Source organism: Gasterosteus aculeatus, chromosome 4, assembly GCF_964276395.1.
Source record: "Gasterosteus aculeatus chromosome 4, fGasAcu3.hap1.1, whole genome shotgun sequence".
NCBI lineage: Eukaryota > Metazoa > Chordata > Actinopteri > Perciformes > Gasterosteidae > Gasterosteus > Gasterosteus aculeatus.
Window position 1 is genome coordinate 34,742,610 of NC_135691.1, and position 27,807 is coordinate 34,770,416.

Here is a 27,807-nt window from a genome sequence, read left to right on the forward strand (position 1 = left end):
TGCACTGTACTTGTTCGTTTTCAACACTCGCTCCCTCCGATGTGTCCGAGCAGGACGGCGGTTCTGCTCCCAAAATGCAAAGCTGGTTCCAGATCGTCCCAGAGTCGGCGTTGTGAGTCTTATCTCCCCCCCTCCCCCTCTCGTCCTCCCCCCCTCGTCCTCCCCCCCTCGTCCTCCCCCCTCTCGTCCTCCTCGTCCGTGAAACACAAACAGTCAATTGTAACGATATCTCGTCTGTCTTTTCTATCGACACTGAGTAAATTAATTAGATCGCTGTTAGACTCGTGGTAATCTTCCTCTGGAGTGAAGCGCACACACACACACACACACACACACACACACACACACACTGTGTACAAAGGACTTACAGCTTTTGGAAACAACACTTATCTTGGCAGCGTATCCCGACGGTTTGTCTTTTAAACACACAAACAATTCAAACAGCAGAATAAACAAGTGCGCTATTGATTTCCCAGAGTGCAACAGACCGCTTATCTCTTTCGCCTCGCGGTGAGCGCTGACAGTTTCCTCATTAAAAATGAATTGGATTAGCATTGCATTGAACACACACAGACACACACACACACTTATTGTTCCTGCGAGCGACGAGCATTTGACTCTTGGCGTTGACGAACCTGCAGCCGGATCACACTCCCCGGGATCGGCCCACCGAGGGAGGGAGGGAGGAAGGGGGGAGGAATCGATGAGGGAGGAGGAAGCAGGAGAGGAGACGTTGTGTGTCGTGAGTTCCGGCGCAACAGAAAAACAAAACGCAAACTAACGCACAAGCGGCGCGCGCCAAGCCCCTGCAGCTGGCTAGCTTAGCTTAGCACAATGACTGGAAACGCATGGAAACAGCTAGCCTAGTTACATCATCCACCGACCGGCACCCCCCCAGATCTCACTAAGTTGCGTTTCTTCTTCTTCTCTGTCTGCAGCGGTGGAGGACAGGAAGCTGTTTATCGGCATGGTGTCGAAGAAGTGCAACGAGAACGACATCCGGGTCATGTTCTCTGCGTTCGGGCAGATCGAGGAGTGCCGGATCCTGCGGGGGCCGGACGGACTGAGCAGAGGTGTGTGTCACTCCGACTCACGTCCATCCACACGTAATGCTGCTCCATGTGATTTTATTTATTACCGCCGGAGGCCTCCGGCGCCCGCTCCCGTTCGTGGCGTCCGCCCGCACCCAAAACGAACGCACGAGACGACAAAAAACACACAACTCCAGGAGTTCATGCCAGTTATTTAAGCATCTTAAAAAAAAGAAAAAAAGCAATCGCTCCACCTTTACTCCGCCTTTTTGCTTAGAAGCACTTTGCTGCTGTCTAACGATGGCGTTGAAGATGAAGCTCCTCCCGAGCCGTCAGTGTTTGTTTGTTTGTTTGTTTGTTTGGTGATTAGTGTCGAGCTGCAGATGGAAACAAAACAACAAAAACTGCAGGAGAATTTAAATCAGTGAGAAAGAGCAGAGCAGCTAAAGGTGGAGCAGATAATAATAATAATAATAATAATAATAATAATAATAATAATAATAATAATAATCAATGGATCCATGTCCTGCTTTCAACCAGCTGCTTCCTGGAACATTCTGTTGAGTCCCGCTGGTCGTCGTCGACGGGGAACAAACTCGACTGAAGCGATAAGATTCGATGTTGAAACCGCGGCGTTCCTCCGCCGGCGTTTCTGGCGAGGGGGGGAAACCACACCTCGTGCATTCTGTCGCTTCCGTCGACGGCGTTCACCGCCGACGGCGAGAAGGTGTCTCGTTTTCCCCCTTTTTTCGAGACGAAAGGACCAAGTGAGCCGGAGCGACGTCTGGAGGCCGCGGTGTGCCACTGTGAACGCATGCATCTCCTTTTCGCCCTATATACCTCTCTCTCTCTCTCCCTCCCTCCCCCTCTCTCTCTTTTCTCCCCCTCCTGCTCTCTCAGACCCCCCCCCCCCCCCCAAACCTTCACCACCTCCTCCCGACCTCCATTCATTCACCTGCCCGCAGCTCTTTCGTGCTGCTTGTTCATTTACACTGTGAATTCAAATTTTTAATTCTGAGTGAAAGTGTTATTTTCTCTCCTCATTTTTGTTTTTTGGAAAGAGGCTAAGAGTCGTTCGGCGTCCTTCTTCGGGTCAGGGAGGAAGCCGCTGCCGTGAAGCAGTAAACGAATCATCTTCTGTTGATGTGGCTGTTTTACAAGCTGTCAAAGCCGGCGGATTGTTCCCCGACTCACCGAGGGACGCGGCTGAAAATAACCGCCGCGAATAAAAAGAAAAATCAGCAGCTGACAGCAGTCGATGTCTGAGGGGGTCGCGAGGTCGTCATGTGACCGCCTCTCATCCATCAGTCCATCCCCCTCCCACTCTCCCCTTCCTGTCACTCGAGCTGTCGCTGTCACGTCACGGGGTTTCCGTGTGAATCTGTCGGTCACGTGTATCTTTTTTTTTTCCTGTGGTTGTCGGACGTTTTGGATGTTTTGACGTTACTTTCTAAATGTGTCCTCTCTCTTTTTTCTCCTCAAGGTTGTCTAATCAGAACTAAACCACTCAAACCCCCATGGTCACTTAGCCCCCCCCCCCCATCTATTCCCCCTCGCTGTCCTAGAATCCTCTCTTGCAGCAATTTGTCCTCTTTCCATTCGGCCTCCCGTCGCCGTTTCCTTCCTCCTTCCCTCCCTCGGCTCCTCTCTCCTTCCTCATGAATACCTCGGAGGCGTTTTTCTCCAAAAGCGATCCGAGCCGTCCGTCCGTCGCGGTTCTGGGCAGTAAACAGAGTTGAAAACGAGGTCCAATGAGCGCGCTCATCCCAGAGGGGCCCCCCCGGTCCCACCGAGCCCCCGTCACGCCGCCGCATCACTATTAATAAAATATGGATCACGCCACCGGTGGACGGCCGGGCCTGGGGAGCTGCCCTACTTCCATTAAAGGGCCGCTCGGCTCGCCGCTGACGGCGGGACGCGGCCCGCGAGGTATTTTTAGCGCTCGAGCCGCGAAAAACAAGACGCGCACGAGTCAACTCGACTTCAGCGAATCGACGTCTCTGGCGCGGAGGAATTCTTTATTTAGAAGCTTCGGCCCGCGGGAGCCGGCTAAAGATAGAAATGGGTTTTCAATCTTCAAACCGTAAACGGATGGAACCATTCAGGGCCAGTTTGGCCCCCCGGCCCGGGTCAGCCCCCTGCAACATAAGTGGTTAAATGACAGATTGTGGCCGCTCTAACACAGCCACTGAATCCGTCGAGGAGTTGGCCCCCTTTTTGGCAAACGCCGCGGGGTTCGCTGGGTGGGCGCCGCGGCGTCCGACAACCTCCCGCCCCGCTTTTTTTTGGTTGCATTCTCGCCTCCCCTCCCGAGTTGAGCCGAGAGGTGAGGAAACGAAGCACTTCCAGCTGGCAACGACCACCACGCAGTGGTAGCGACCTGTCAATCACAAGGTTGCCCCGCCCTTATGCTCTGTTACTCCGTTTAGTTGAATGGACACGGCGAGGTTGTCGGACAGACTGATCTACGAGACTGACTGCTGATTATTCCTGCGGCCTCCTCGTTCTCGGCGTGGAATCCGACGTAACCGACCATCCGTCACTCTCCGCCCCGCTCCATCAGAGCGCCAGGCGGCGTCTGATGGAGGCGGAGGAGGGCAACGATCGCATCTATTTCCTGCACATCTGTCCTCTCGCTCTGTGACGCATTATCACCCCCCGCCCCCCTTTACTCCCTTCTCCTCCCGTCCACTCACCCAGGGGGACGTGACCCAGGACGCTCCTCTTTACTACTAAACCACGAGTCAGCTAGCCGCACCTGAACGTGTGTGTGTCTGTGTGTGTGTCCGTGTGTGTGTCTGTGTGTAATCTGTTCAGGCCTGGCTGCACTAACATGGCTTGGTGAGTTTGTTAGCGTTTTATTAGTCTGGGGGGGTTTCGAAGCACTTCTCACATTATCTCCTCTAATCGCTCCCTAACCAGCCAGACTAACACAACCAACTAACCCCGCCCCCAAAAAAATCAGCCAGCCAATAACAGCCTCCCCTGGAAAGAATACAAAGGAACCCTCCCAGCTGAGTCTTGATTGGCTTAAAGCAGCCTCAGAGGAGGTCGACCCCGCCTCCTCCCTCCTCTTCGTCTTTCCGTGGATTAAACCCATGTGACTCTCTACACGTGATCCTCTGCGGATTTTTTCTTCCACCTCACCGTCACGTGTCTTCCCTCTTTGATAAAAGAGCGGGAAAGAGGGCGACCAATCGCACGCGCTCCAGCAGGCCCCAAATGACAGTGGACGTACGCGACACAGTCACATGGCTGTGAATGCAGGTGTGACTAATGAGGACCATAAAAGGCAGCGACGTGAGGAAGACGAGGAGGAGGAGGAGGAGGGAGGCGGGGAAAGCTGTCAAACAGCCAATCCAGTGTCCCGGTGTCCTGTGGGTGGGGAGGTGATGAAGGCGGGTTGGGTGTAGCGGGCCATGTTTTTTCGGGCTGTTGTTTCCACGGCGACCGACGACGCCGTCGTCCGCCTGTGTTCTCTGTACCGATCTCTGTTGGGTTTGTTGTTTTATTTTTTTAATAACAACGACGTGTCCAACCCTTTTGTCTTGTTTTTGTTCTTTCTTGTCTCCCCGCCTCCTCCTCCCCCCCCCTCCTCCCCCTCCCTTCCGCTGCCCCCCCCCCCCCTGCTCTCCCCCCCCCTACAGGATGTGCGTTTGTCACGTTTTCCACCAGAGCTATGGCACAGAATGCAATCAAAGCCATGCACCAGTCTCAGACTATGGAGGTACTGTACTCTGCCCTTCCTTCCACTCTCATCTTTCACCCCTTTTGAAAAGCAGCGACCGCATTTCACTCCGTCGACGCGTTTCACACCGTTAAATTCACCGCGTAACGGAACTGATCCCACGACCAGAACAAAAGCCGCGAGTGGGTGGAAATGAAAAGAAGCGGCACCTTTCGGCGTCAGTGTGCGGGTTTCGCTCGTCGTCGGCTGCAGGGCCATGAGCCCCCCCCCCGACCCGTCTTTGTGCGGGAGGTGACAGGCCCGTGATTTGGGAAGAGAATTACGGGGAGTAACGCCAGAGAGGAAGAACAGCGGTAATAACAGGCCGCGTTGAAGAGACGAGTGGCGCCCCCCCCCCCACCCCCCCCAGGCCCCCCTCATTAGAGCTGATCACGGTAATCACAGCCGCCATTGATGTGCCGCAACCCTGACATGGTGGTGTGGGGGGGGGGGGGGGGGGGCTGCATGCAGAGAGAAAGCACAACACGACGCAGCCGAAACACCTTCATTTTGCCAAAAGATGGAAGATGGCGAGAAGTGGGGGGTAAAAGGGGTTAAAAGGACTTGACTTGGCATTGTCGCCGCCGTGTCCGCCTCATTACGCCGTGACATTCAGGTGCGCGCTCCCCGAACGCCGGCCCGTTTTTCACCCTCACGACCCGCGAGGGCCCAATCCGCACGTCATCCGCACACGCACGCCGCTGAGGCACACGCCCAGACGGGCGATGTCGTGTCTCAGGTGAGCTCACCCGCGGCCGCCCCTGACAGTACGGATGCATCCGCCCCCCCCCCCCGCGAGGTTCGGTTCGGACGCCGCGGCGTGACCGTGTTTGAGAAACGAGAGAAAAATAACGTCCCCTGTGGGACTTTGTGGTAACGGGGGACGGAGGACGGGAAGCGAACTCGTGACACATCGGACGCTTTGCAGCGTTTAGTTTCAATCAGCAGCATGTTTTCTTTTTCAAAGCAACAAATACCCATAAAATATTAGCTGCCCCCCCGAATGCTGTGGAGCTGCTTTAATAGTCTCAATATTCCGCTCATTTAGAGTTATGCAAGTTTCATAAAGTCCGTCTTAATTCAAGCTTATTTTAAATGGCTTTTTAGGTTTTGGGGGATTTATTTATTATCTCTTCCCCTTTGCTTAATAAAGTCATAATCCTAAAGGTTTCAGTCCGGCTTCATTTGGCGACACTTCAAACTAATTTAAATACTACACAAACTCTCTGGCGAGCCAAACAAACCGCTGCTTTAATCAGCAGCGGAAGAAATACCGGCGGCGCGCTGTGAGAATACTAATGAGGACGGCCTCAATACGCACGGGTTAAAATTAAAATGTTAACCGCTGTGGTTTTAAGAAGTTGGGCTTCGATAAGATAACGAGTTCCATCCCGCTAATCTCTGATTGGCTCAACAGTCACACAGCGGTTGATGTACGAAAGTTCAAGACGAATTATTTAAAAAGGCCCGACAGTTAAAAAAAGTCGATGACGGTTGAGCAACACAATGGACGTCCGTGTGTTTGTCTCTGCATGTCTTACTGTCGTCCTCCTCCTGTCTTCTGGTTAAGCACCAGGAGGAAAAATAACTTTTAAAAGGATGAAACGAGCTGCTGGCGGGATGCTGGGTGGGCTCGGAGCTTTTAGGGTCCTGAACCTGAAAAGAACCAGTGGATCCAAACGCATCCATTGCGTAACAGTCACATTTCTGGAGTTGGACTCTTGAACAACCTCCTTCAGCAGTTGGAGGCTCTAAGTGCAGAACAGGCTGTGGTCTTTGGATAAATATAGATGTGTAATTATATATATATACAGACAGCGACCAGCATCAAGCACCTGAAAGAGCGTTAAAGTGAAAATAAAGACACATCAGCCGACATCTTCCGACTACGAGACCAAGTCCCTTCTGGACAATTGCAGTGCATTGTGGGAAGTTGGCTCATCCGTGTAGATTTGCCCGCGTGAGAAGAAGACGCTGCTTCCACACTTTGCCCCCCCAACACACCCCCACACCCCCACACCCCTACTGCCTCCAACTAAATGTTTCAATCAAAAGGCTTCTGCCCCCCCCGGGGCAGATTGCCTTTGTTTCTGACGGATTTGCCCCCTAGTTGGGCTTTGATTGCGGGCGTGCGAGTATCGGCGCGGCGTGATGGATTGCGACGTGGTTTTTTTTGTTTTTTGTTTTTTTTGTTCTTCTCCGGGTGTGACAGTGCAGTGACGTGCACACGTGCACACGCGCACACGAGTCACACAGGAACCTTGAGTCTAAAGCCGCCGCCCCCCCGCCGCCGCCCCCCCCCCCACAAGGGGCTTGGTTATCTGTGGGTCCAGAACGCTTCCACCAGAGACAGATTTCCAGAGTTCTACAACTATTTCATCATCTCATGTGAAGAGAGACTCCTGTGTGCGTTTGTGTTACTGTGCTTGCGTGTGTGTGTGTGTGGGTGTGGGGGGGGGGGTTGTGTGAGGAGCAGAGTGTTTGTGTAGAAAAGCCAAGATGAATGACCAGAAGGACACGTTGAGGACCAGGTGGAGATTTGGACGAGCAGTAGTGTTTCTAATTGCTGTGTGTGTGTGTGTGTGTGTGCGTGTGTGTGTGTGCGTGTGTGTGTGCGTGTGTGTGGTCACTGGTCTTGTGTAGTTGGTTCTTTTTGGAGTCCCTCTGTGTGTGTCCTCCTCCCCGCCATCACGAAGCCCTTGATGTAACCATGGCGATTAGCATCTGTGATCATCCGTATTCTGCTATGATCTGACCTGATTCCTTCATCTTCTCTCGTCTCCTCTGTCCTACATGTCCTCTCTTGCACCCTCCTTCCTTTTCAAATCTCACTCCTTTTTACTTTCTCCTTTCCTCCTCTCTTGTTTCCTCCTCTTGTCTCCTTTCCTCTTCCCCTTTTCTTTTTACTATTTTCCTCTCCTGTTTTACTTCTGCGTCTCCGTTCGTGTCTCTGGTCTCCTCCTTCCTGCTCCTCCCTGCTTCCCACGCCCCCCCCCCCCCCCCCCCCCCCCCCGTCCTCCATCTTTTCTCCCCTCCCGTCCATATCTCCCCCTTCTCCTCTTGCCTCCTCGCCTCCTCTTTTACCCGTTTCACTCTCCTCTCCTCTCCCTCTTCCCTCGCCTCTCCGTCCTCCCCCCCCCCCCCCCCCCCCGCAGGGCTGCTCGTCCCCCATCGTGGTGAAGTTCGCCGACACGCAGAAGGACAAGGAGCAGCGGCGTCTGCAGCAGCAGCTGGCGCAGCAGATGCAGCAGCTCAACAGTGCGACCACCTGGGGGAGCCTGACGGGCCTGGGGGGCCTCACCCCGCAGTACCTGGCTGTAAGGAGAGCCGCCGCGTCGCCCACCACCATCACCACCTCCTCCGCCCCTTACTACAGCCCCGTGGCCAACGCCGCCGCAGTCAGTGCCCCCCGCAGTCTCAACACCCCCTTCCCTCCCCTCCCCCCACAAACACTCCCCCTTCTCCTCCTCCCTTTCATCCTGTCGCTCCTCGGCGAGGGCGCGAGCTCTCTGAGCTGCTGGGAGCCGCAACATTTGTTCTGTATCGCAAAGAGAGAAAGAAGGATTTTCAATGGGAGGAGATTTCTTTGGAATTAGTTTTTTGTGAGATTCTCAATCCAAGGACGCAGATTTGAAAATGTTTTTTACTCCCCAAAAACCGTCAAAGTTGCCGAATGCAGAGCGCGTCTTCAGTCATTTCCCCGCAGTATCTAAAGGTTATTATATTATTACTATGTTGTTATTACAACGCTGGACGAGTCAACGGCAACGCGGGACAGGGCGTTAAATCAAAGCGCTTTAAATGACGCAGGCAGGAAGCTCACACCTTTCACAATAAAAGCCCAAGGCATGTAGACTGCACAACTGAGGAGAATCATCTCTCTATATGATCATTTATATCAGACCGACTTTATTTTGCAGTTTCACAAACCTCATTGGTAAGACGATCGTTTGTGGAACAATTATCTAATCTCGAGATATTCCAGACTAATCGCGGTAACTTGAGGTGCGGCGGCGACACTCGAGTCCGCCAGCGGTTGGTTGGTTGGTTCCATCGGGGATTTGTGTGCGTCTCCTCAGCCAGTCGCCTCGCTCTCTTTGCTCCTGATGTCTAAATGAAACATCCCAAATCCTCCTTAAGACCCACAATGCCGACAGCCTTCTGATCCTCGGTGTGTTTGAATCAACACCTCAAACGGGGCTGATTTATTTCTAAAAGTTTTTTTGCAAATTTGGCTCCCAGCTTCCTTTTTTTTCCTGCTCTTTCATTCCTGTTTTTCGCTCCTCTGAGAAGATTAAGCTCCACGTTCTGAACCAACAATAGAAACAAGATGTTAATTTGCTGTTAATTCAACTCTTTGAAGGACGGTTTTAAATGATTTTCCGACGGCATCAGTATTCCCACTTTTGTTTTTTTGGGAATCGAATATGTCGGCTAGATTGGAGCCTTCGTGCTCCAACGTGTCGGGGAGAACGGGGAGAGCAGCGTCTCCTCAGAAGGGAGATCAAGCCGCATTAGCCGCTCGTTTGCCCATCGAGTGAAACCCTGAATGACCAGTTTGGCCTCCGCGTTGAGCTCACTGCTCCCGCCCTGTTTCTCCCTCTCTCCTCCTCTAATCTCCTCTCCTCTCTCCTCTTTTCTCCATCAGCTGCTGCAGCAGGCCACCTCCTCCAGTAACTTGGGAGCCTTCAGCGGGATCCAGCAGATGGCCGGTGAGTCCGCACGAATCCCCGGAGAGGCTTCCTCCTCTCTCTTCCTTCCCTTTCACCCGGCGGAGACGGCGCTCTTTGTTGCGCCTCTCTTGTTGTTTTTCTTCTCTTTGTTGGGTCGGACTTCTGAAAGAAGGAACCGGGGGAGCACGGCGGATGAGCTCGCGTGTCGGGAGTTAAGAGAGATCTTCGCCCTGAAAGGTTTATTAACCCGTTGCAGAGAATCGTCTTGATCTTTTAATGAGGCCGGAGCGGAGGAGCCGATTGGACGAGTCGGGAGAAAGAGAAAAGGGGACGAAGGGAGCGGAGGAAAAGCGGGCTGAAAGCGGGAGGAGGCAGCCGGCGGATCTTTTGCTCTGCCGGCTGGCGCCATCTAGTGCCTCCACCCGGCCCTCCGCCCTCCGTCCTCCCCGCCGCTCTCTCCGGAGCATCTGCTGTCAAATCGGAGGCGTCGGGAAATAAAGCCGGTGGAATCTGAGGACACGGCCCGTTAAAACCACACTAGCGAGGAAATAGGAAATGTAAAGGGAGAAGGGACAGTGAAGGGAAGCTGCAGCAATAAAAAATGCATATTGTATTAACCCAGTTCTGTAGTAACGTGAGCCAAGAAGCCTCCCATTAAATGTTGAACGAGATAATGTGTCTGTCCTTAAGAAATAAGCTTCAAATTTGGATTTCTTTAAGACTTTGCGGGAGCCGTGGATACTCGCTCTCATCATCATCATCATCATCATCATCATCATCATCATCATCATCATCATCTCTGACTCCTTCTCTCTTTCCATTAAACCCGTTTATTTTAAGCCTCTTTCTGCAGAAGCTCTCGCACCTCCCGCCCTCCCTAATCACAGCTTCTTCATCTCAACTTCACGCCGACCTTCCTCCTCTCTCTCTCTCTCTCTCTCCCGTTTTATTCTCCTCAGCGAGCTCGTAATTGCACGCCGTTTAGTCGGGCGGCGAAGGAGAGAAACAATGGGGCTCTCTGAGCACGATGGGAGTTTCTTTTCTGGTATCCTCCAGCATTTCTGAGGAGTTAAAGCTCCTTTGCAACTTCTTCCCTGCGGATGATTTCATTGTATTATTCTATTTTTTTTTTTTTGTAGGCTCAAAACGCACATTTGCTCACAAACACACACTTTCACGCAGATAAACAGGCTCTGTGATTTCTGGAAGTGAGTAACGGCGTCTGAATCTGGAGATCTGTTGGTCCTCCATCTGCGAGGGGGGGAGAGAGGGAGGGGGGGAGGAGGAGGGGGGGCTTTAGTGATTGGCAGGAGATGTGACACAGCTGAATGACATCTGGTCCCAGTCTTTAACACGAGGAGCTGCAGCGCTGAGAGGCTTCAATTACACCAATGAGCATTCAATTAGACACAGGCAGCGCCGGCCTGGTGCAGGCCGCACGCACACACACACACACACACGCACACGCACACACACACGCATGCATTCACACACTCGCGTACCATCTGCACGGCGCAGATTCTCTGAGTGCGGCGCGAGGGGCACATTGTACTCTCTTCTTCGCGGCTTCCGACGCAGATCGTCCTCCTTATGGCCGCGCTCAGCGAGGGAACTTTGACAAAGGGGGGTAGCGTGAAGACGGAGACGGACGGGAGATGAGAAAAGACAGACAAGACAAGCGGGTGCGGTGGACACAACAAAGAGTGTAAAGTAAAGGAAACGAGGAAATAGGGGAGGGGAAAGACGAGCGGTAAATTGGAGAGGAGGAGAACGGGTCCTAAACGCCAGGAAGCAACGAGGAGGAAATGGAAAAGGAAATGAGGATAATTAGTGCAGGATGTTTATGAAGGAAGGAAGGAAAGGAAAGGAAGAAAACGACAGCAGAGGCATCAAAAGTAGAGAAGGAAAACGGCAAAAGAGGTAAACAAGGGGAAGTGGGAGGCAGGAAGGATGGAAGAGCAATAGGAGAGGAAACAGAAAAGAACAATGCAAAGCAAAGTGAAGAAGAGCAGAAGAAATGGACGATGGGAAGACGACAGAAAGGCGGGAAAAGGTCGGTGAGACAAACTCTTCTTTAAGGGAGAACCGCGGCATTAGTGCGACCTCGGATCAGACGCAGTGTTTATTCACCGCGCTGGGCTGGAAAACAGGAAAAAACACATTTCAGCATTTGGGGGAAAATCTCTGAGGACGAGATTTTGTTTTGGTCTCCGATGCGCTCGTGAGTAGAAGAGGGAAAGGTGTCGGCGGGCTCGTTACCACGCGCGCGTTCGCCCGCGCACTTCCTGCTGGAGGGCGGCCATTTTTTCTCTCCTCAATTAACCAATCAGAGGAGTGAATCCAGCGTCTGCTGCGATCCGATTGCTTGTCCGAGTTCACGATATCTCTGTTTCTCGACACGGCGTCACGCGAGACGGATCTTCTTCGTGGTGTCTTGTTTGTGTGTGTCTATCTGTGTGTGTGTGTGTGTGTGAGAGTGTGTGCGTACTCCCATGGTTCTGTATATACACCCAGGCTGTATATACGACACATACACCTGACATTGACCCTGTTAACCTCTCACGAGCCCATGAGTGCGAGGAAGACGCTTCTCCGGTGGTAAGAACGAGTCCACGCACACACACACACACACACACACACACGTTGTCACGGAGACGAGGTGACGGTGTAGTTGTACTGAACAGAAGGTGTCGTGTAGCCTCCTTCTTTTCTGGACATTTAGTGCATGTTAGCAGTGTTAGCGCGGTTAAGGGGAAATCTAGTGCAAATATAAATAGGCTACGTTACCACGGCGACAGTGGTGAAGTCATTTAAGATCAAACAAAGCAGGTTTTAAGCCACACCCCCTCCCCACGACGGCGTCAGCGGCTGAGAGAACGCTTTGTTCTATTAAAGCTGGTAATGTTTGAGGGTAATATTTGCTGTACGGAATGTACTGTCTCCTTTGTATTTCAAGGGCAAAGGTCAGCGCTTAAGAGTAAAATATTGTCAGAAGTGAATGCAGAATTAGAGCGCAGGAAATAAAGAAAGGAAGAGGAATTATCGTATTGCTGTATTTATTTGACAGGGATTGTGTTCATTGCCAGAAGGAATGAAGCGTAATTAACCGGTTAGCTGAAAGAAAAAACGCTTGCATCCGCTGACTGAAGAGGCCCTATTTCATGCTTTTGTTTAGTCTCTAGTCGAATCCCAGAAGATACAATAATCACGGTTAAAGAGCCCCTGGGTAACTTGACGAGGAGCCTCCTGCACGTAGATTTAACCAAAGATTTCTGCCTCCGACAGCAGCTGATTCACAAACATCTGGGATTTATTAGTGAAAATCATCTTCACACACTGCAGACTATACACACAGACGCACACAGACGCACACAGACGCACACAGACACACACACACCCTCTGTTATTCCTGCTGGGCTTCGGAGGTCCAGCACAGCGTCCCCGTGTTCGCTTCTTCTGTCCTTTCTGGTGAAACCGTCCCGGTCCAGCCAGCCTCCCTCAAGGTTTGACCCCCCCCCCCCTCCCTCCCCCCTCTGGCTCCTCTCTCCAGGTATGAGTGCTCTGCAGTTGCAGAACCTGGCCACTTTAGCAGCGGCGGCGGCGGCGGCCCAAAACTCAGCCAGTCCCTCCTCCGCAAACCCCCTGTCCACCAGCGCCGCCTCCCTGGGAGCGCTGGCCAGCCCAGGTAACACCGCAGCCCCCTCGGGACGCCGGGGGGGGGGGGGGGGGGGGTCGGGGGTCAGGGTGTGGGCCGCACCGCCCCTACCCCCCCCACACACACCCCTCCCTTCAATCGCCTGCCTACGTCCTCCGCTCGCCACCATCACCAGTGTTGTCGCCCACACACCAACACCCCCCCCCCATGAAACATCCAACCAAACCATCGCTGCCGATTCATCCGTTCAGACCTCCGTCTGGCCAGTGTGTGTGTGTGCGTGTGTGTGTGTGTGTGTGATTGTGTGTGTGCGCTCCACCCTCCTCCATCACAGGAGAGAAACCATGCTGTCGTGTTGGCGCCGCCCACCACAACACACCACGCCCATCCCGTGATACACGCACTGTGTACGTGTGCGCGTCCGTGTGTGCGTCTGTGCATGTCTGTGCGTTCTGTGCTTAAGTGTTCTTTTTTGCGAGGGGGTCGGGGGTGGAGGAGGGTGGAGGAGGAGGGGGGGGGGGGGGGGGCGATTTGTGTGGAAAACCTCGCCGGCTTTGCATTTACAGAGAGATGTGTTGTTTGCACCATGTGTGTGTGTGTGTGTGTGTGTGTGTGTGCGTTTTGTCTAGTAGCAGGTTGTTGTCTGAACTCGACTCAGGTTGAACATCGGCACCTTCAGCCCCCCCCTCAATCCCTCCCCCCTCCCCCTCCACGGTGGCCTCGTCCTCCTTCTGACAAGCTCCCTGTTTCTGCTCCCCCCTGCCTCCCCCCTGCCTCCTCCCCCCCCTCGCCTCTCGCTCTGTGACTGAATGTCAGTCCAACCTCGAGTGATTCTCACTCGGCTCGTGGACGAGTGGTGCTGAGCTGCATGTGTCGATGAACGTGGAGAACGTCCCGGCGGTTTGATGGGGACCTTCTGCATGGAGACGGGTCGGCATTTTGTTTTCGTGTCTCCGCACAAACGCTGCCGTTGTCACGGCATCATCTTCCTCCCGCTGCTTCGCTGGCGTCGCTTTGATGAGATCAAGGGTACAAACGAGCAGAAGAAGAGGAGGACGGGGGTTTGAGAGCTTCGGTGCACCGAGAGACACTACAGGTTTTCAAAATAAGATAGTAATAAACGTTGGATAATGGGTTACTTTTTATTGCTCCATAAATCAGAAAACAATTTCAACGGTCTGAGAAAAAATTGGTTTTACTAACATAATGTGGTTTAAATGAATCTCTGAGTGATGTGTGAACAAACCCGACCGTAGAAGAAGTTATAAGAAGATAACGAGGATTGAAACTTTGGTGCAGAAACTTACAAACATCACCGAGAAGTTTCACCACTTTATTCCTTAAAATGAGACAATTGTTTTTATTCAAGTTTTCTGAAATGTTGTGTTGAAATATGCAAATGAGGCCTTATGTAATGGTAACTTTAGATCCAAAGTTGTAAAATAAGGAGATAATTACGTCTACTGAACCTCGTTTGTCCTGTAGTGTCTCTCCTCTTTTCATCTCCATATGCTTTTGTACATGAGGGGTTTTGTGTGTTCCATCAAAGTGCTGCTGCTTTTTACTGGTACATTGACGTTTGAAAAGTATCACGTTTAATTCACATTATTTTAAACGAATCACTGCGGAGACCGTTGGTCGCCTCCACGTTTCCCTCCAGCTTCTCCTCGCGCTCTTCCTCTTTGGTGGAAACCGGGAGACACAAACTCTGCTGAGGCTGTGGTTTACTGATGCGACGTCTACTGTTTGTCTAGTACGACAGTTTGTGAGATTTAGAAACTAATTAGAAGATAAAATCCCAAATGAATCTTTTTGCAATATTTGAAGTTGGATGCGAAGAAGAAAGTTTTCCAAAACAAACGAGGGAAAATATTCCCGACTGTAATTAAGAAATCCGTCTTCAATGTAGAGAAAATAAATAATTCTGAGCCGGGGGGGGGGGGGCGAGATGGAATGGCAGGACGGCAAACGAAACGCGCGGCGACGTGTTGCCACGGCGACCGAAGTCTTTAATCTCCATTCAACCCTCATAAAGCGGCGGAGCCGGAGCTCAGCGGCTGCACAGCAACGTTTGCACGAGCAAAACTTTGCGGCTTTTGAACCTGCAACAAACTTTCCAACTACGTCCGCTAACGACGGTGTTCGCTTCATCTTCATCGACGCCCTCGTGGAGGTGAAACGGAGGCCGCCAGTCTTCTCAGCAGTGGTGCCAGCTGTTTGCAGATGTTTCATTTCATAATGCAGATGTGTAAAGAGCTCCTTTAAGGAACCTTCCTGAACAAGTTTGTTTCTTTTGTCCACCCCCTCCTCCCCCTCCCCCTCCCCCATCCCCATCCCCGCCTCTACTCCACTGTTCCCTCCACAGCCAGCTCCAACGCCGGCGCCATGAACTCTCTGACCTCTCTGGGCACCCTGCAGGGCCTGGCGGGCGCCACCGTGGGCCTCAACAACATTAATGCACTAGCAGGTAGCGTCAATAGTGAGTATTCATTCTGCCATCAGCCAGCCCACCCCCACCCCCACCCCACCCTCCCCACGCTTTACCTCCGCCCACCGCCACGCAGAGAGACGCTTCACTGCAGCGGCTTATTGGAGGCCGTTGTGTTTGATTTGTTCGGTTAAAACGGAGAGTTTTATTATTAGTCATTAAAGCTTTAATTTCGGTTTGATATTTAACTTTAAGACCAGTTCAAACTTTCAAAAGATTAAAAGATGCAATATGTGATATCGCTAAACTAAGGCTGTTTATTTAAAGGCACACGCGGTGGTGCAGCTCTGACGTGCAGGAGCTGCACTGAACGCATCAGTGTGCGTTTGTCGAGCGCCATCGAGTCGTGTTCAGTATTTGGTGCTAGAAATAAAAAGATAGAGATTCGTGTTTCCTGTCGTCTCCCTGCGTCCGAGTTTCACTGGTTCATCTGGCAGAAGATTTTCCATCCATCCCATCCCTCCATCCGCTTCCTGGTTGTGCGCGCGTGTGTGTGTGTGTGTGTGTGTGTGTGTGTGTGTGTGTTGGGGGCTGAACATGTGAATGTCCACCAAAGAAACGCGCAAAGATCTAAATATACTTCGATTCATGATGTCAAAACAAAAGAGCTTCAGCGTCTGAATAAGTGGAGAATAAGTTCCAGTCGGAGCCGACGCACGCTTCCTCGTATCGCCCCCCCCCTCCCTCCTCCGTGTCCTGCCTTTGACCCCCCGGGGGGGCGCGAGCCGGGATCTTGATCAGAGATGTTATTACAGCAGAGATCCCGTCTCCCACATTATTCTCCTCTGACCTTTACTGCTGCTGTATCCGCTGTGTGAATCATCCCCGACGCGGGACGCACACACACACACACACACACACACACACGTGTTTGCATCCTGGTCAATGCCCCCCCGCCCCTCCATCCATCCAGCCCCCCCCCCCCTCCCCCCCCCCACCCCACCGCCAACCGCCCTCATTTAAACACATCTATGCCTTAATTGAATTGCAAAGGTCACCGGTGCAATTATTCCTGAATAAATGAGTGACCTATAATCCGGTGATAATTTATTTCGCCGTGTCTGAGGGCGAGGAGACAGGACGCCGCGTCGATGTCCGACCCCCCCCACTCCCCGGACAAGCCGCCCGCCGCCGCGATATTAAGCCGTTACAAGCGACTAATGAGTGTTACTGCTGTGTTCCTACACTTATCAAACCAGACACACACACACACCCTCCCCCCATCCCTCCCCCCGTCCCTCCCCCGCCCCTACCGGCCTGTCTTCACCTCTAAAGGGAGACGTCGCAGACTGAACCGGCTCCCCCCCGCCTGGGGAGTCCATCCCGCTGTGCCTTCAGCAGCGCTAGCTGTTAGCTCGTTAACGTCGCGTCTGTGTGTGTGTGTGTCTGTGTGCGTGTCGTAAACGTGTGCGTCTTCCGGCTCCCATCAGCTGCTCCCATCCCGTGACGTGTCACCGCGTGTCCCGTGTCTGTGGTGCGTGTCTGTGGTGCGTGTCTGTGGTGCGTGTGTTAACACACGACCTTCACTGGGAGCGCTAACGAGTAAGTGCAACTCTTTTTCTTCTTCATTGGTGGGTTTTGTGTAAAGTTGCTCAAATGCTCTCAGGTATGGCGGCTCTGAACGGAGGCCTGGGGGGCGCGGGGCTCACCAACGGGACGGCGGGCACCATGGACGCGCTGACGCAGGCCTACTCAGGGATCCAGCAGTACGCCGCCGCCGCGCTGCCCACCCTCTACAGCCAGTCCCTGCTGCAGCAGCAGGGGGCCGCCGGCAGCCAGAAAGAGGGTCAGTAGCAGGAGAGAGCTGCTAAACGAGAGGCTCTTAGAATGCACAGAACCCTTTAACCATCTTTTTTTTTGAATTAGTGTTTAAAACACTTCTGTAATCATTTATTATCACAGAATTCCTAACAAAGCCAATTTTCAGCTATAAAATCTTTTTTTTTATCACTTTTTGTTTGGTAATCGTGCTCAACATTTTTGCTGAACTGAACTTACGGACTCCATTTTTAATAATGTGTCTTATTGTGAAGGAATCAGTAATTACTGAGGAATCTTTCTTATAGATTCCTGTTTCTCGCAATATTTCTCAAACGATTTAATGGTCGGTTGAAGCTTTCAACCAGAGCGTTGGATGCAAAGCGGATGTGATAAATGTTCAGTCGGTCTGAGCGTTTTTTCACATCTCGTCTCTGCCGCCTTTTGTATGAAGACGCTTTGCTTCGGGGGGGGGGGGGGGGACAAAGACGTGACGTATCGGCCTTTGTCTAGCAGTGAAGAGCACGCTCGATGACGCTGAGAGATCTGACCTTCTGAGATTAGAATGTGACGAGTGGGTGGCCGACCTTTGACCCCTCTCAAGAGAGCCCACGCGAAGTCGAGAGGAAGAAAAGCGTAGCGCGGAGGCTTTGTCATCAGCCGGAGAGGGAAGCGCATTCCCGTTGGTTTTGATGTTCAACACCATCGGAGGACTTGCTTTAAAAGCGCTCATCGGAGGCCGAGGTCACGCGGCCCGTGCGCTCCCGCTCCGTTCCCATGGCGACGGCGCGCGCGGCGGCCCTTTAGATCATTCCTTCCTTCGTTGCACTTCTTGCGTGACCCTCTCGTCTCCCCCGCCAGGTCCCGAGGGCGCCAACCTGTTCATCTACCACCTGCCCCAGGAGTTCGGGGACCAGGACATCCTGCAGATGTTCATGCCTTTCGGAAACGTGGTCTCTGCCAAAGTCTTCATCGACAAACAGACGAACCTGAGCAAGTGCTTCGGTACGGCAGCAGCCGACTCCGCCGCTTTTGGCCTTTTTTTTTGCGTCTTTGTCCGCAAACGTTTATCTCTGTTTCCTCTGAGAATCATATTCGGTATTGGTGGTACATATTTTGCTGTGTTTTTGTTGGTACTTGTCTCTAGAGTGTTGCTGTGCTCACGATGCTCCAGATGGAAGTGCCACTCCACTCCTCTGTTTGCTTTACTGTTATGTGTCTATTCCGCTTTACTCGGCTTCCTTCTTTCATTATTTTGTTGATTCAACAAGCCCTTTGGGAGTCGTTACATTTTAATATTTCCCCCCCCCCGGTGTACCTGGGGTGTGTTTTCAATGTAGACGTAAACCAGACCAATCAGATATCCAAAGAAACAGAAACGCGGCGGAGAGCCTCCTAATTTAAGCAGTTTATTATTACACATTGATTTTGAAATGGTGCAGTTCCTGTAAATAAACGAGAGCAATAAAGGAGAAGCTTGCCGAGAAGAAAGAGATAAAACAGATTACAGCACTTAACATTCTAAAGTTAGACAGGAAACATTGAAGATTATTGTAAAGTCAATAAAAGTGGCGATAAGGAGGCGAGCAATCATCTCAATCGTGGCCTCATTATGTTTTATTACAACATTGTAGCTCACTGCGCTGTTTCCAGGTAAAATATGTTCTTATTCACCTTATCATCAGCTATGTTAGCCAACATGCTAGCAACTTGCATAATAATCTCAAAGTCTTTTGGACAACAGCTAAGTGAAAACGTAGCCAGAATTAAATGTACGTTGTGTAAAGTCGTAGCAGTTCAGTAAAGAGCATAAGGCTCCTTTTCATCAAGTTAAATCATTTTAATATTGATGCGCAGGAGATGATTGCTTGGTAGCATTTGGCTTAAGTAACTCCTTTAGTCTGAGGGATATCTCTGAATTTAATTCACAGAACTCTACAGAAATGTCCACAAATGTAACTAGTTGATATTTTGAAAATCAATGAAGAGAAGTGACCATATTTGTAATGAGGAGGAGTGACGTAGAGACACTAAATGGACCATAAGTCGCTAAATGAACATCATGCTGTGTTGAAGAAGACTTGAAACTAGAGACCGAGACCATGAACTCATGTTTACAATGTTTACTGAGGGAATAAATCCAGAGAGAAGTAGAGTCATTTCCTCATAGACGTCTATGGGAGCAGAGGAGTCGCCCCCTGCTGGTCACTACAGAGAAGTAGAGTCATTTCCTCATAGACGTCTATGGGAGCAGAGGAGTCGCCCCCTGCTGGTCACTACAGAGAAGTAGAGTCATTTCCTCATAGACGTCTATGGGAGCAGAGGAGTCGCCCCCTGCTGGTCACGACAGAGAAGTAGAGTCATTTCCTCATAGACGTCTATGGGAGCAGAGGAGTCGCCCCCTGCTGGTCACTACAGAGAAGTAGAGTCATTTCCTCATAGACGTCTATGGGAGCAGAGGAGTCGCCCCCTGCTGGTCACTACAGAGAAGTAGAGTCATTTCCTCATAGACGTCTATGGGAGCAGAGGAGTCGCCCCCTGCTGGTCACTACAGAGAAGTAGAGTCATTTCCTCATAGACGTCTATGGGAGCAGAGGAGTCGCCCCCTGCTGGTCACGACAGAGAAGTAGAGTCATTTCCTCATAGACGTCTATGGGAGCAGAGGAGTCGCCCCCTGCTGGTCACTACAGAGAAGTAGAGTCATTTCCTCATAGACGTCTATGGGAGCAGAGGAGTCGCCCCCTGCTGGTCACTACAGAGAAGTAGAGTCATTTCCTCATAGACGTCTATGGGAGCAGAGGAGTCGCCCCCTGCTGGTCACTACAGAGAAGTAGAGTCATTTCCTCATAGACGTCTATGGGAGCAGAGGAGTCGCCCCCTGCTGGTCACTACAGAGAAGTAGACTCGTTTCCTCATAGACGTCTATGGGAGCAGAGGAGTCGCCCCCTGCTGGTCACGACAGAGAAGTAGAGTCATTTCCTCATAGACGTCTATGGGAGCAGAGGAGTCGCCCCCTGCTGGTCACTACAGAGAAGTAGAGTCATTTCCTCATAGACGTCTATGGGAGCAGAGGAGTCGCCCCCTGCTGGTCACTACAGAGAAGTAGAGTCATTTCCTCATAGACGTCTATGGGAGCAGAGGAGTCGCCCCCTGCTGGTCACTACAGAGAAGTAGAGTCATTTCCTCATAGACGTCTATGGGAGCAGAGGAGTCGCCCCCTGCTGGTCACTACAGAGAAGTAGAGTCATTTCCTCATAGACGTCTATGGGAGCAGAGGAGTCGCCCCCTGCTGGTCACGACACAGAATGCAGCTTTGGGGGATCGTTTGAGTCAGATTGAACGACACTCAACAAATACACCAATCTTCATTACTTTAAGCTAGCTGCAAGTTTAATGCAAAGTGGGAAAATGACCGTTATGCCACATCATCACATCCTTGTTCTCCACCCCTCCACCCTCCTCCCCCACCCCGCAGGCTTCGTCAGCTACGACAATCCGGTGTCGGCGCAGGCAGCCATCCAGGCCATGAACGGCTTCCAGATCGGCATGAAGCGGCTGAAGGTGCAGCTGAAGCGCTCCAAGAACGACAGCAAACCGTACTGAGCTTAGCACTAGGGTCTGTCTGCCCCCCCCGTTAGCACTGCTAGGGTAAGTCCCCCCACCGCCAGGTGAAAACGAAAAAAACAAACCGAGCCAAGACCTCGTTACGCAGTGACTGGGGAGGGGGGGAGGGGGGGGGAGACGACCTACAACCACCCTGAGGGAGACGCACACGCCTTGTTCTTTTCTTTCTTTTTCTTGCTTTTTTGAAGATTTTTACGTTAGCTTATTATTATTTATTACAGTTATGATTTTTTTCTTTTTTACACACATGAACGCTTCCATTACCGCCATTTCTTTGTGCAATTTTCTTTTTTTCTTTCTTTTTTTAAACAATGGAAGGAAGGAGCTATCTTGGGTAGCTTTTTAAAAACGTTTGTTTAGAAGTTGTTGTTGTTTTTTTTATTTCTCAGAGATTATTCTCACATTTCTGAGGACTAGTTACAGCCACGAGGTAAAGACCAAGGAGCCATGATGATTTTAAACGTTTTTTTTTCTTCTCTCTCTCGTTGTGAACCCTGAGACCTGGCGAAGGGTTTAATATAATTTTTTTGACGCGCATGCCGATATGCACATCCGACCTTTGACCTCCGCGGTGTTGGTTGCAGGCCGCCGCTGCTTCAACGAAAAAAAAAACCCTTCTATGCCTGCTGGCCACCCGGGAGCAAAGGCTGCAGAAACGATAGTGGCCTCTTTACATTCTAGTCCGTTACACTCCACCACCACCAGAAGAAGAAACACAACACACACTCCAGCTACGTCTTATTATTTATGTGAAGATAAAAAACAGTGTTTTTATTTCTCAGATGGTGAAAAAAATAAGATTAGTAACTATATTTCCGGGTCAGATCACATTGGTCTTTGTTGTGAAAAGGATATTTACCGCATGTAGAACATTGTCAAAAATAACATCCAGAATTTGATGAAGGCTATAAAGATAATTCTAATAATAAAAGAGTTTATGGGTTCGAGGTGGTAACTGAAAATACTTGATGTTTGTTGAAAGATTTAAAAAAGTGAATAAGTCAAAGTACAGAAAGCCACAGGCCTGTAAATTTTATTTGTAAAAGAAACTGTTCTATTTTTATACAACATTTTTACTGCCTCAGATGAAAAAAAAGGTTTTATTTATTGCCTATCGTTAAGTTATTGGACTCCTATAAAATATTCAGCGTCGTTAAAGTAGACCCTCGTGGAGAAGTCTGGTGGATTCGGGTTCTCCGGTGTTTTCCATCTTTTCTTCAGTGCAGAAAAACCACAATCACAACACGCCGGCATTCAACCCCCCCCCCCCCCCCCCCCCCCCCTCCCTGGATCATTCATTCATCCATTCTGTGCTGTTCATCCATCCATCCCCCACCTCTCCTCCACCCGCTCCTCCCTCCCTCCTCGCTCGCTCCATCCGTAGTGAGACTTCTTCACTCGTCAATTCTTCCTTTCCAATTTGATTTGTTTATTTTTCTGAGTGTTGAGCGTTTTTTGTTTGTTCGTACCCCCCCCCTGCCCCCCCCGCCCCCCCTCCAAAGATATTGAATTTTTTTTAAAAGAGATAGAGAAAGAAAGATAAGACCCACCTCCCCGTCTCCCAAAGAAATATGACTATTTTCTCCCAAATGACAGCATCCATCTTGGACCTGATGGATAAAGCTTTGGGTGCTCTTTGTTGTGTGTGTGTGTGTGTGTGTGTGTGTGTGTGTGTGTGTGTGTGTGTGTGTGTGTGTGTGTGTGTGTGTGTGTGTGTGTGTGAGAATGTGTGTGCGTTTGTTGTTTTTGTCGTTGCCTGTTAGTATAGACCTATAACATGATATCATTTAAAAAAAAATTAAAAATCTAAGCCTAAAAAATGTTCCGATGAAACCAGTGAGTGGCGTTGCTGTTCTGCCGGTTTGCATTGTTGTTGTTTGTTTGTTGTTGTTGTTGTTGTTTGTTGTTGTTTCTCCTGATTTTTTACAGAAACAAAATGCTGTGGTGGTGTGGTGCTCTGGCTCTCTGTGTGTAACTCTCTCCTCTCCCCTGTTTTTTCTTTCCCCCTTTTAGAACAACCCATCTCCATGCCTGTTAGCTCATCGTTTGCCTAGCATGTCTCCGTGGCGTCCAAAAAAAACAAAAACTCCTAAACGAAAACAAACAAAATGCCCCCCACCAAAACAAAAAAGCGTCAGCGTCCTCCCCCCGTCGTTGTTTTTTCTGATGTCTTTCCCGAGCTCACCTGATCATAACCGGGTTCTTCTTCGCCGCCTACTGACCTTTTGAACTTTGAACTTTTTTGGATTTTTTTTTTTTGATGTTGGGTTTTTTCGTCGTTGTATTTTTTCCTTGCATGTGACCTCATTTAGACTTGTTTTCCGGGAGGGTTTCAGGGAGGGGAGGGAGGCGACATCAGGGGAGGGGCGGGTGAGAAGAAAATGAATCAATGTGAAAAAGATCTAAAGCTGCATTCGTATGAAAAACTAAAAAAAGACTGAGATTTTTATGGAAAAACTAATGTTCTTTTTGGAGAAAAAAATTATTTCCATACTGTATGTTTTCCTGCAGTTTTCTTTTTTTTGGTTTCTTCTCCTTCTTCTTTATGTCTCCTTTTTTTCTTTTCTTCTTCATTTAAAGTAAACTTGAAAGTTCACTACGGGAATTGGCGCGCCATCTTGCTTCTGGCGCCGACGACTATAAAAAAGAAAACCCGCGCGTTCCGGCCCAGAAGCAGTCCACGCCAGTTCCTCTGAAAAATAAGACTACTTCCAAACAGTTTTGAATAAAAACTGTCTGATCAATATTAGACTCTCTCCGAGCTCTCCAATGGTTTTTACATTTTTCAGGCAGTGTAAAGTTTTTTGATAAGGCCATTTTAAGTGGCTCTGTTTCTCATTCAAAGTCTATATATAGAACCACTTTTTCTAGAGTAGTTTAAAGGTAAAAAATAAAAAAAGACATTTGCCCTGTTTGGGTGGGAGAAATGCTACCTACTTGTGTCACCTTTTGCTGAACTGACTCACAGATAGACAATCCGTGGTTTAAATGCACATGATGAAATGACCTATATTTTCTACTGTTTAAATGTATAGAGGAAAAAAAAATACTAAGATACCTGTAACCTGCGTTAACGTCGGTGCTTCTCGTGAGTTTAGTTGTGGTTTCATCACAAGTCTAACGGTCTTAAATGTCTCATGTTTTTCAAGACTAAAAAATCAGTTTACTTGAACAATAGACAAAGCCTTTCATATTACTATAACAGTTACTTTGTTGTGTCTTTACTTTTTGTTTCTTGTTTTTTAAGGAGTCCCTATTTGCTAAATTTCTTGTTGGTTTATTAGCTATATAAAATTCCTAAAAATATATATAAATATAAATATAAATATATATATATATATATAATGTCAGCTTGTGAAGCATCAATGTCATTATTATTTTATTTCTCTCGTGGGAAACAAATATTTAGATGTGTTTTGTTGTTCGGCAAAATGTCTTATAAAGAAAAAAGACAACATCAGTGGAGTTCAGTGCCAAATTCTGAAGGTACTTCCTGCCTAGCGCGTCAGTGTACTTCTTGTGAAATGATTTGATAACATGGGTATTTTATTATAAGTGTTTTGTATGGATCCCTCATATTTAAAAATATAGATTTAAAAAAGAGTTTGTTAACTTGCTATTCTGTGGTCTTGTTGCCTGAAAATTGTCATGTTTGCTTTTTTTTTTCTTTGTAAAGATGTAAAAAAAAAAAAGAAGAAAAACAAGGAAAAAAAGTGCCCATGTGTCATATATGTATATATCTATATCTATACACGCGCACACGCGCGCGCATACACGTTCTCGTGCAGAACTCACAGTTTTACTTTCTTGTGCATGAGAGCCCCCCCGAGTGTGAACGCCTCCACAGCGCCCGCACACACACACACACACACACACACACACACACACACACACACTTACAACACGCGCGCACACAGAAACGGGACTCGCGCACGGAAACTTTTCAGCCATTTGTGCGCCGCTTCTCCTCGTGAAGCCTCACCGCCGACCTTTGCACTCCCGCGCTTTCTCTCTCGGCTCCACGTGTGTCCAAAACCTGAGGATCAGTAATTTTGTGTCCTCCACCCAGAGGAGCGCGTGGCTTTTGATGACGTAAGCACAGGTCAGGGCTCACAGACGGCCCCGCCTCCTGAGGAGGAGGAGGAGGAGGAGGAGGAGGAAGAAAAGCACACTCTATTTACTCCTTTTTATTATTTCACAACACGCTCTTTTTTCTGTTTTTAACGGGCAAAACAATCACGTAGAGATGCCAAAGTGTGTCATTGACATTCTCGTAGTCGAGCCGTTTACAAGGCAAAGTGTTGTTGAGTTTGTTCAACTGCCCCCCCCCCCCCCTCAAAAGCCCAGTTTACGGTCTGTGGGAAAAAAAGCAGCATTATTTTCTACAGAAGCTCACCAGTGGCCTTAACCAGGGAGCGTTGTACCAGTATTACAAAGAGTCCAAGATGTCGTCAGTCGCTTAGTGACGTGTCAGCCGAGCTTCACGTCCGTGGTCAGTTTCCCACAGTCGGGCTTCGATTTGTATTCATTCTCCTGTTCCGATTTGCACAAAGCGGAGAAGGGTGTTTTATTGTGACGGTTTGGTCGTGGTCTTTGGAAACGGGGAGAGGCGTCTTATTGTGAAGGTTTGGTCGTGGTCATTAGAAACGGGGAGAGGCGTCTTATTGTGAAGGTCTGGTCGTGGTCTTTGGAATTGGGGAGAGGCGTCTTATTGTGAAAGTTTGGTCGTGGTCATTAGAAACGGGGAGAGGCGTCTTATTGTGAAAGTTTGGTCGTGGTCATTAGAAACGGGGAGAGGCGTCTTATTGTGACGGTTTGGTCGTGGTCATTAGAAACGGGGAGAGGCGTCTTATTGTGAAGGTCTGGTCGTGGTCTTTGGATTTGGGGAGAGGCGTCTTATTGTGACGGTCTGGTCGTGGTCATTAGAAACGGGGAGAGGCGTCTTATTGTGAAGGTCTGGTCGTGGTCTTTGGATTTGGGGAGAGGCGTCTTATTGTGACGGTCTGGTCGTGGTCATTAGAAACGGGGAGAGGCGTCTTATTGCAATGGCGCTGGGGGAAATAAGATAGAAAGCGCGTGTTGAGGTGGTGCACGTCTGCAGGTCCACCACATTGGGGAAAAAAACAGCTTTTACTGGCTTCACCTTGAAAAAAAACTAAACGATGCGTCTCCATGTGTTCCCACGGGGGGGCAGACTTTTTGTTGGTCTAAATGCAGTAACTTTACACAACATGTGCAGTGCCACACACACAAAAACAGCCACAACTACCTGTGCGAATCTTCACACCTCGACTCCCCATCTGTGTAGCGCGCAGAGGTTTCGTAGTCTGCCCCCCCCCCCCCCGCCCCAAAAGAACTACATTCCCAAGTGACACCCGGCCTGACGTGAAGCAGCCTGCCTTGGTTTCGGAAGCACAAGAGAGGGGCGTGGGGGGGGCGGGGTGGGGGGGGGGGTTGAGGTCTGTGGGGGGGTCAAAGCCTCAATCGTCGTAATCTCTTTTAACTTGTCACGTGTTCACTTCTCTGTTCTCTTTTCTTTCTTAATTATCTTAAGCACTATTTATCAAACGATGAAATCTGAAAGGAAAAAAAAACGTGTTGTTTCTTTGCATTTTGGCTTCTGTCGAGTTTTTTGGGGAAAAAATGTTGTGTGTGTTTTTTCCGTGCCGTAAAAAAAAGAAAATACGCAAAATAGCTTGTTGTCTGTAGAAATGATCCAAATTGTTTGTTTTCTGTTTCTTTTAATTCTCCAAACAGAAAGCGGGTTCTTGTCGATGCATTTCAGTGGATCCTGTGAGCGTGATGTGTGTTTGTTTGTCACCAGGTGGGATTTCAAAAGTACAACAAATGCAGGCTTTCCTATTTCTACGACTGATTGTACTTATGCATTTTGTACCAGTGCAACTTTTTATACTGGAGATTAAAGGATACAACAACAACAAAAAAGAATCTTAGCAAATAGCTGTCTGGCCTTGTGGTGTGGCCCCCCCCTCCTAGAAGATTTCTAGAAGATCTTTATTTCATTCACTTCTTTTTTCCCCTGTGAGCGTCGTTCTTTGTTTCTTCCTTCCTTTCTTTCTCCCCCCCCCCCACAATAACACAGAGGGTAGGTGAGTGTCAGATCTTTTCAATTTTGCTTTTAAAATAGTTCTAGCGAGTTTGTCTTTACATAAGCGGTAAGTTTCATTTGACTTCTGTATTGTGCCGTCTACACGATAAGACAATTATAGCAAAAGAAGGAATAGAAATATTTAGTCACCTTCAGTGGATTAATGTGTTAGTTTAATAAAGAGATCAACTAATTAGAAACTTTTTGCTTTTAGCTGTTTAGATTTTTCCGGTTTCTCTGTCCTTCTCTGTAAACTAACTGTGTAGCTGAAGCAGTCAGAATTATTTTTGTAAATGTATGTTCTTGTGTGATGCAGTTTTTTGCTTCTGTCTCCTATATTAAACCATTTTTCCTAATACTTGTCTCTCTCTGTGTTGTTATGTTCCAGTGGCTGTCTGACGTTGTTCTGTTTCTCCACCTCTCCATTCTCCCCCCCGGAGTCTCTCTCTCATTTCTATCTTCCCCTCCTCGTTTTCACGTTTGTTTTTGTTTATTTTTTACAACATAGTAAAGTTGCCCCCCCCCCCCCGAGTGACATAGTGTCATAGTAAATATACATCAAGTGTTTGTATGTATATTACTGTGGAGCCCAAGTCGCCGCGGACAGTCGGGCCAAAGTTTGACCCAGAAAGAGACGCACATTAGCTTAGACATTAGCTTAGCTCTTAGCACGAAGGACCAGTTATCAACTTATATATGCAATATCTTCATGGACCTCATTTGTTTCATTGCCCGAAACTAA

At 49.5% G+C, this 27,807-nt stretch overlaps 1 protein-coding gene and 1 long non-coding RNA gene across 51 annotated transcripts in view; both read left to right on the forward strand.

Annotated features, from left to right (window-relative positions):
• Positions 1-24,559, forward strand: part of celf2 (cugbp, Elav-like family member 2) — a 115,918-nt gene extending 91,359 nt beyond the window's left edge. For 2 of the 50 annotated variants that reach the window (XM_078101323.1, XM_078101327.1), the window contains 10 exons: positions 939-1,106; positions 4,679-4,758; positions 7,914-8,075; positions 9,407-9,470; positions 12,982-13,116; positions 15,452-15,565; positions 17,181-17,360; positions 18,194-18,337; positions 20,808-20,980; positions 22,970-24,559. In XM_078101323.1, coding sequence (XP_077957449.1) covers positions 939-1,106; positions 4,679-4,758; positions 7,914-8,075; positions 9,407-9,470; positions 12,982-13,116; positions 15,452-15,565; positions 17,181-17,360; positions 18,194-18,337; positions 20,808-20,935 — 1,175 coding nt within the window. In that variant the 3' untranslated portion in view covers positions 20,936-20,980; positions 22,970-24,559. Of the gene's footprint in view, positions 1-938; positions 1,107-4,678; positions 4,759-7,913; positions 8,157-9,406; positions 9,471-12,981; positions 13,117-15,451; positions 15,566-17,162; positions 17,361-18,193; positions 18,338-20,807 lie in introns of all 50 variants that reach the window. The other 48 variants (XM_078101330.1, XM_078101333.1, XM_078101332.1 and 45 more) reach the window with 40 other exon arrangements.
• A 1,205-nt stretch (positions 24,560-25,764) lies between these two features.
• LOC144406207 (uncharacterized) lies at positions 25,765-27,421 on the forward strand. Its single transcript, XR_013467402.1, has 2 exons — positions 25,765-25,863; positions 25,911-27,421. It is a non-coding gene; the product is annotated as an uncharacterized LOC144406207 (long non-coding RNA).
• The last annotated feature ends 386 nt before the right edge of the window (positions 27,422-27,807 follow it).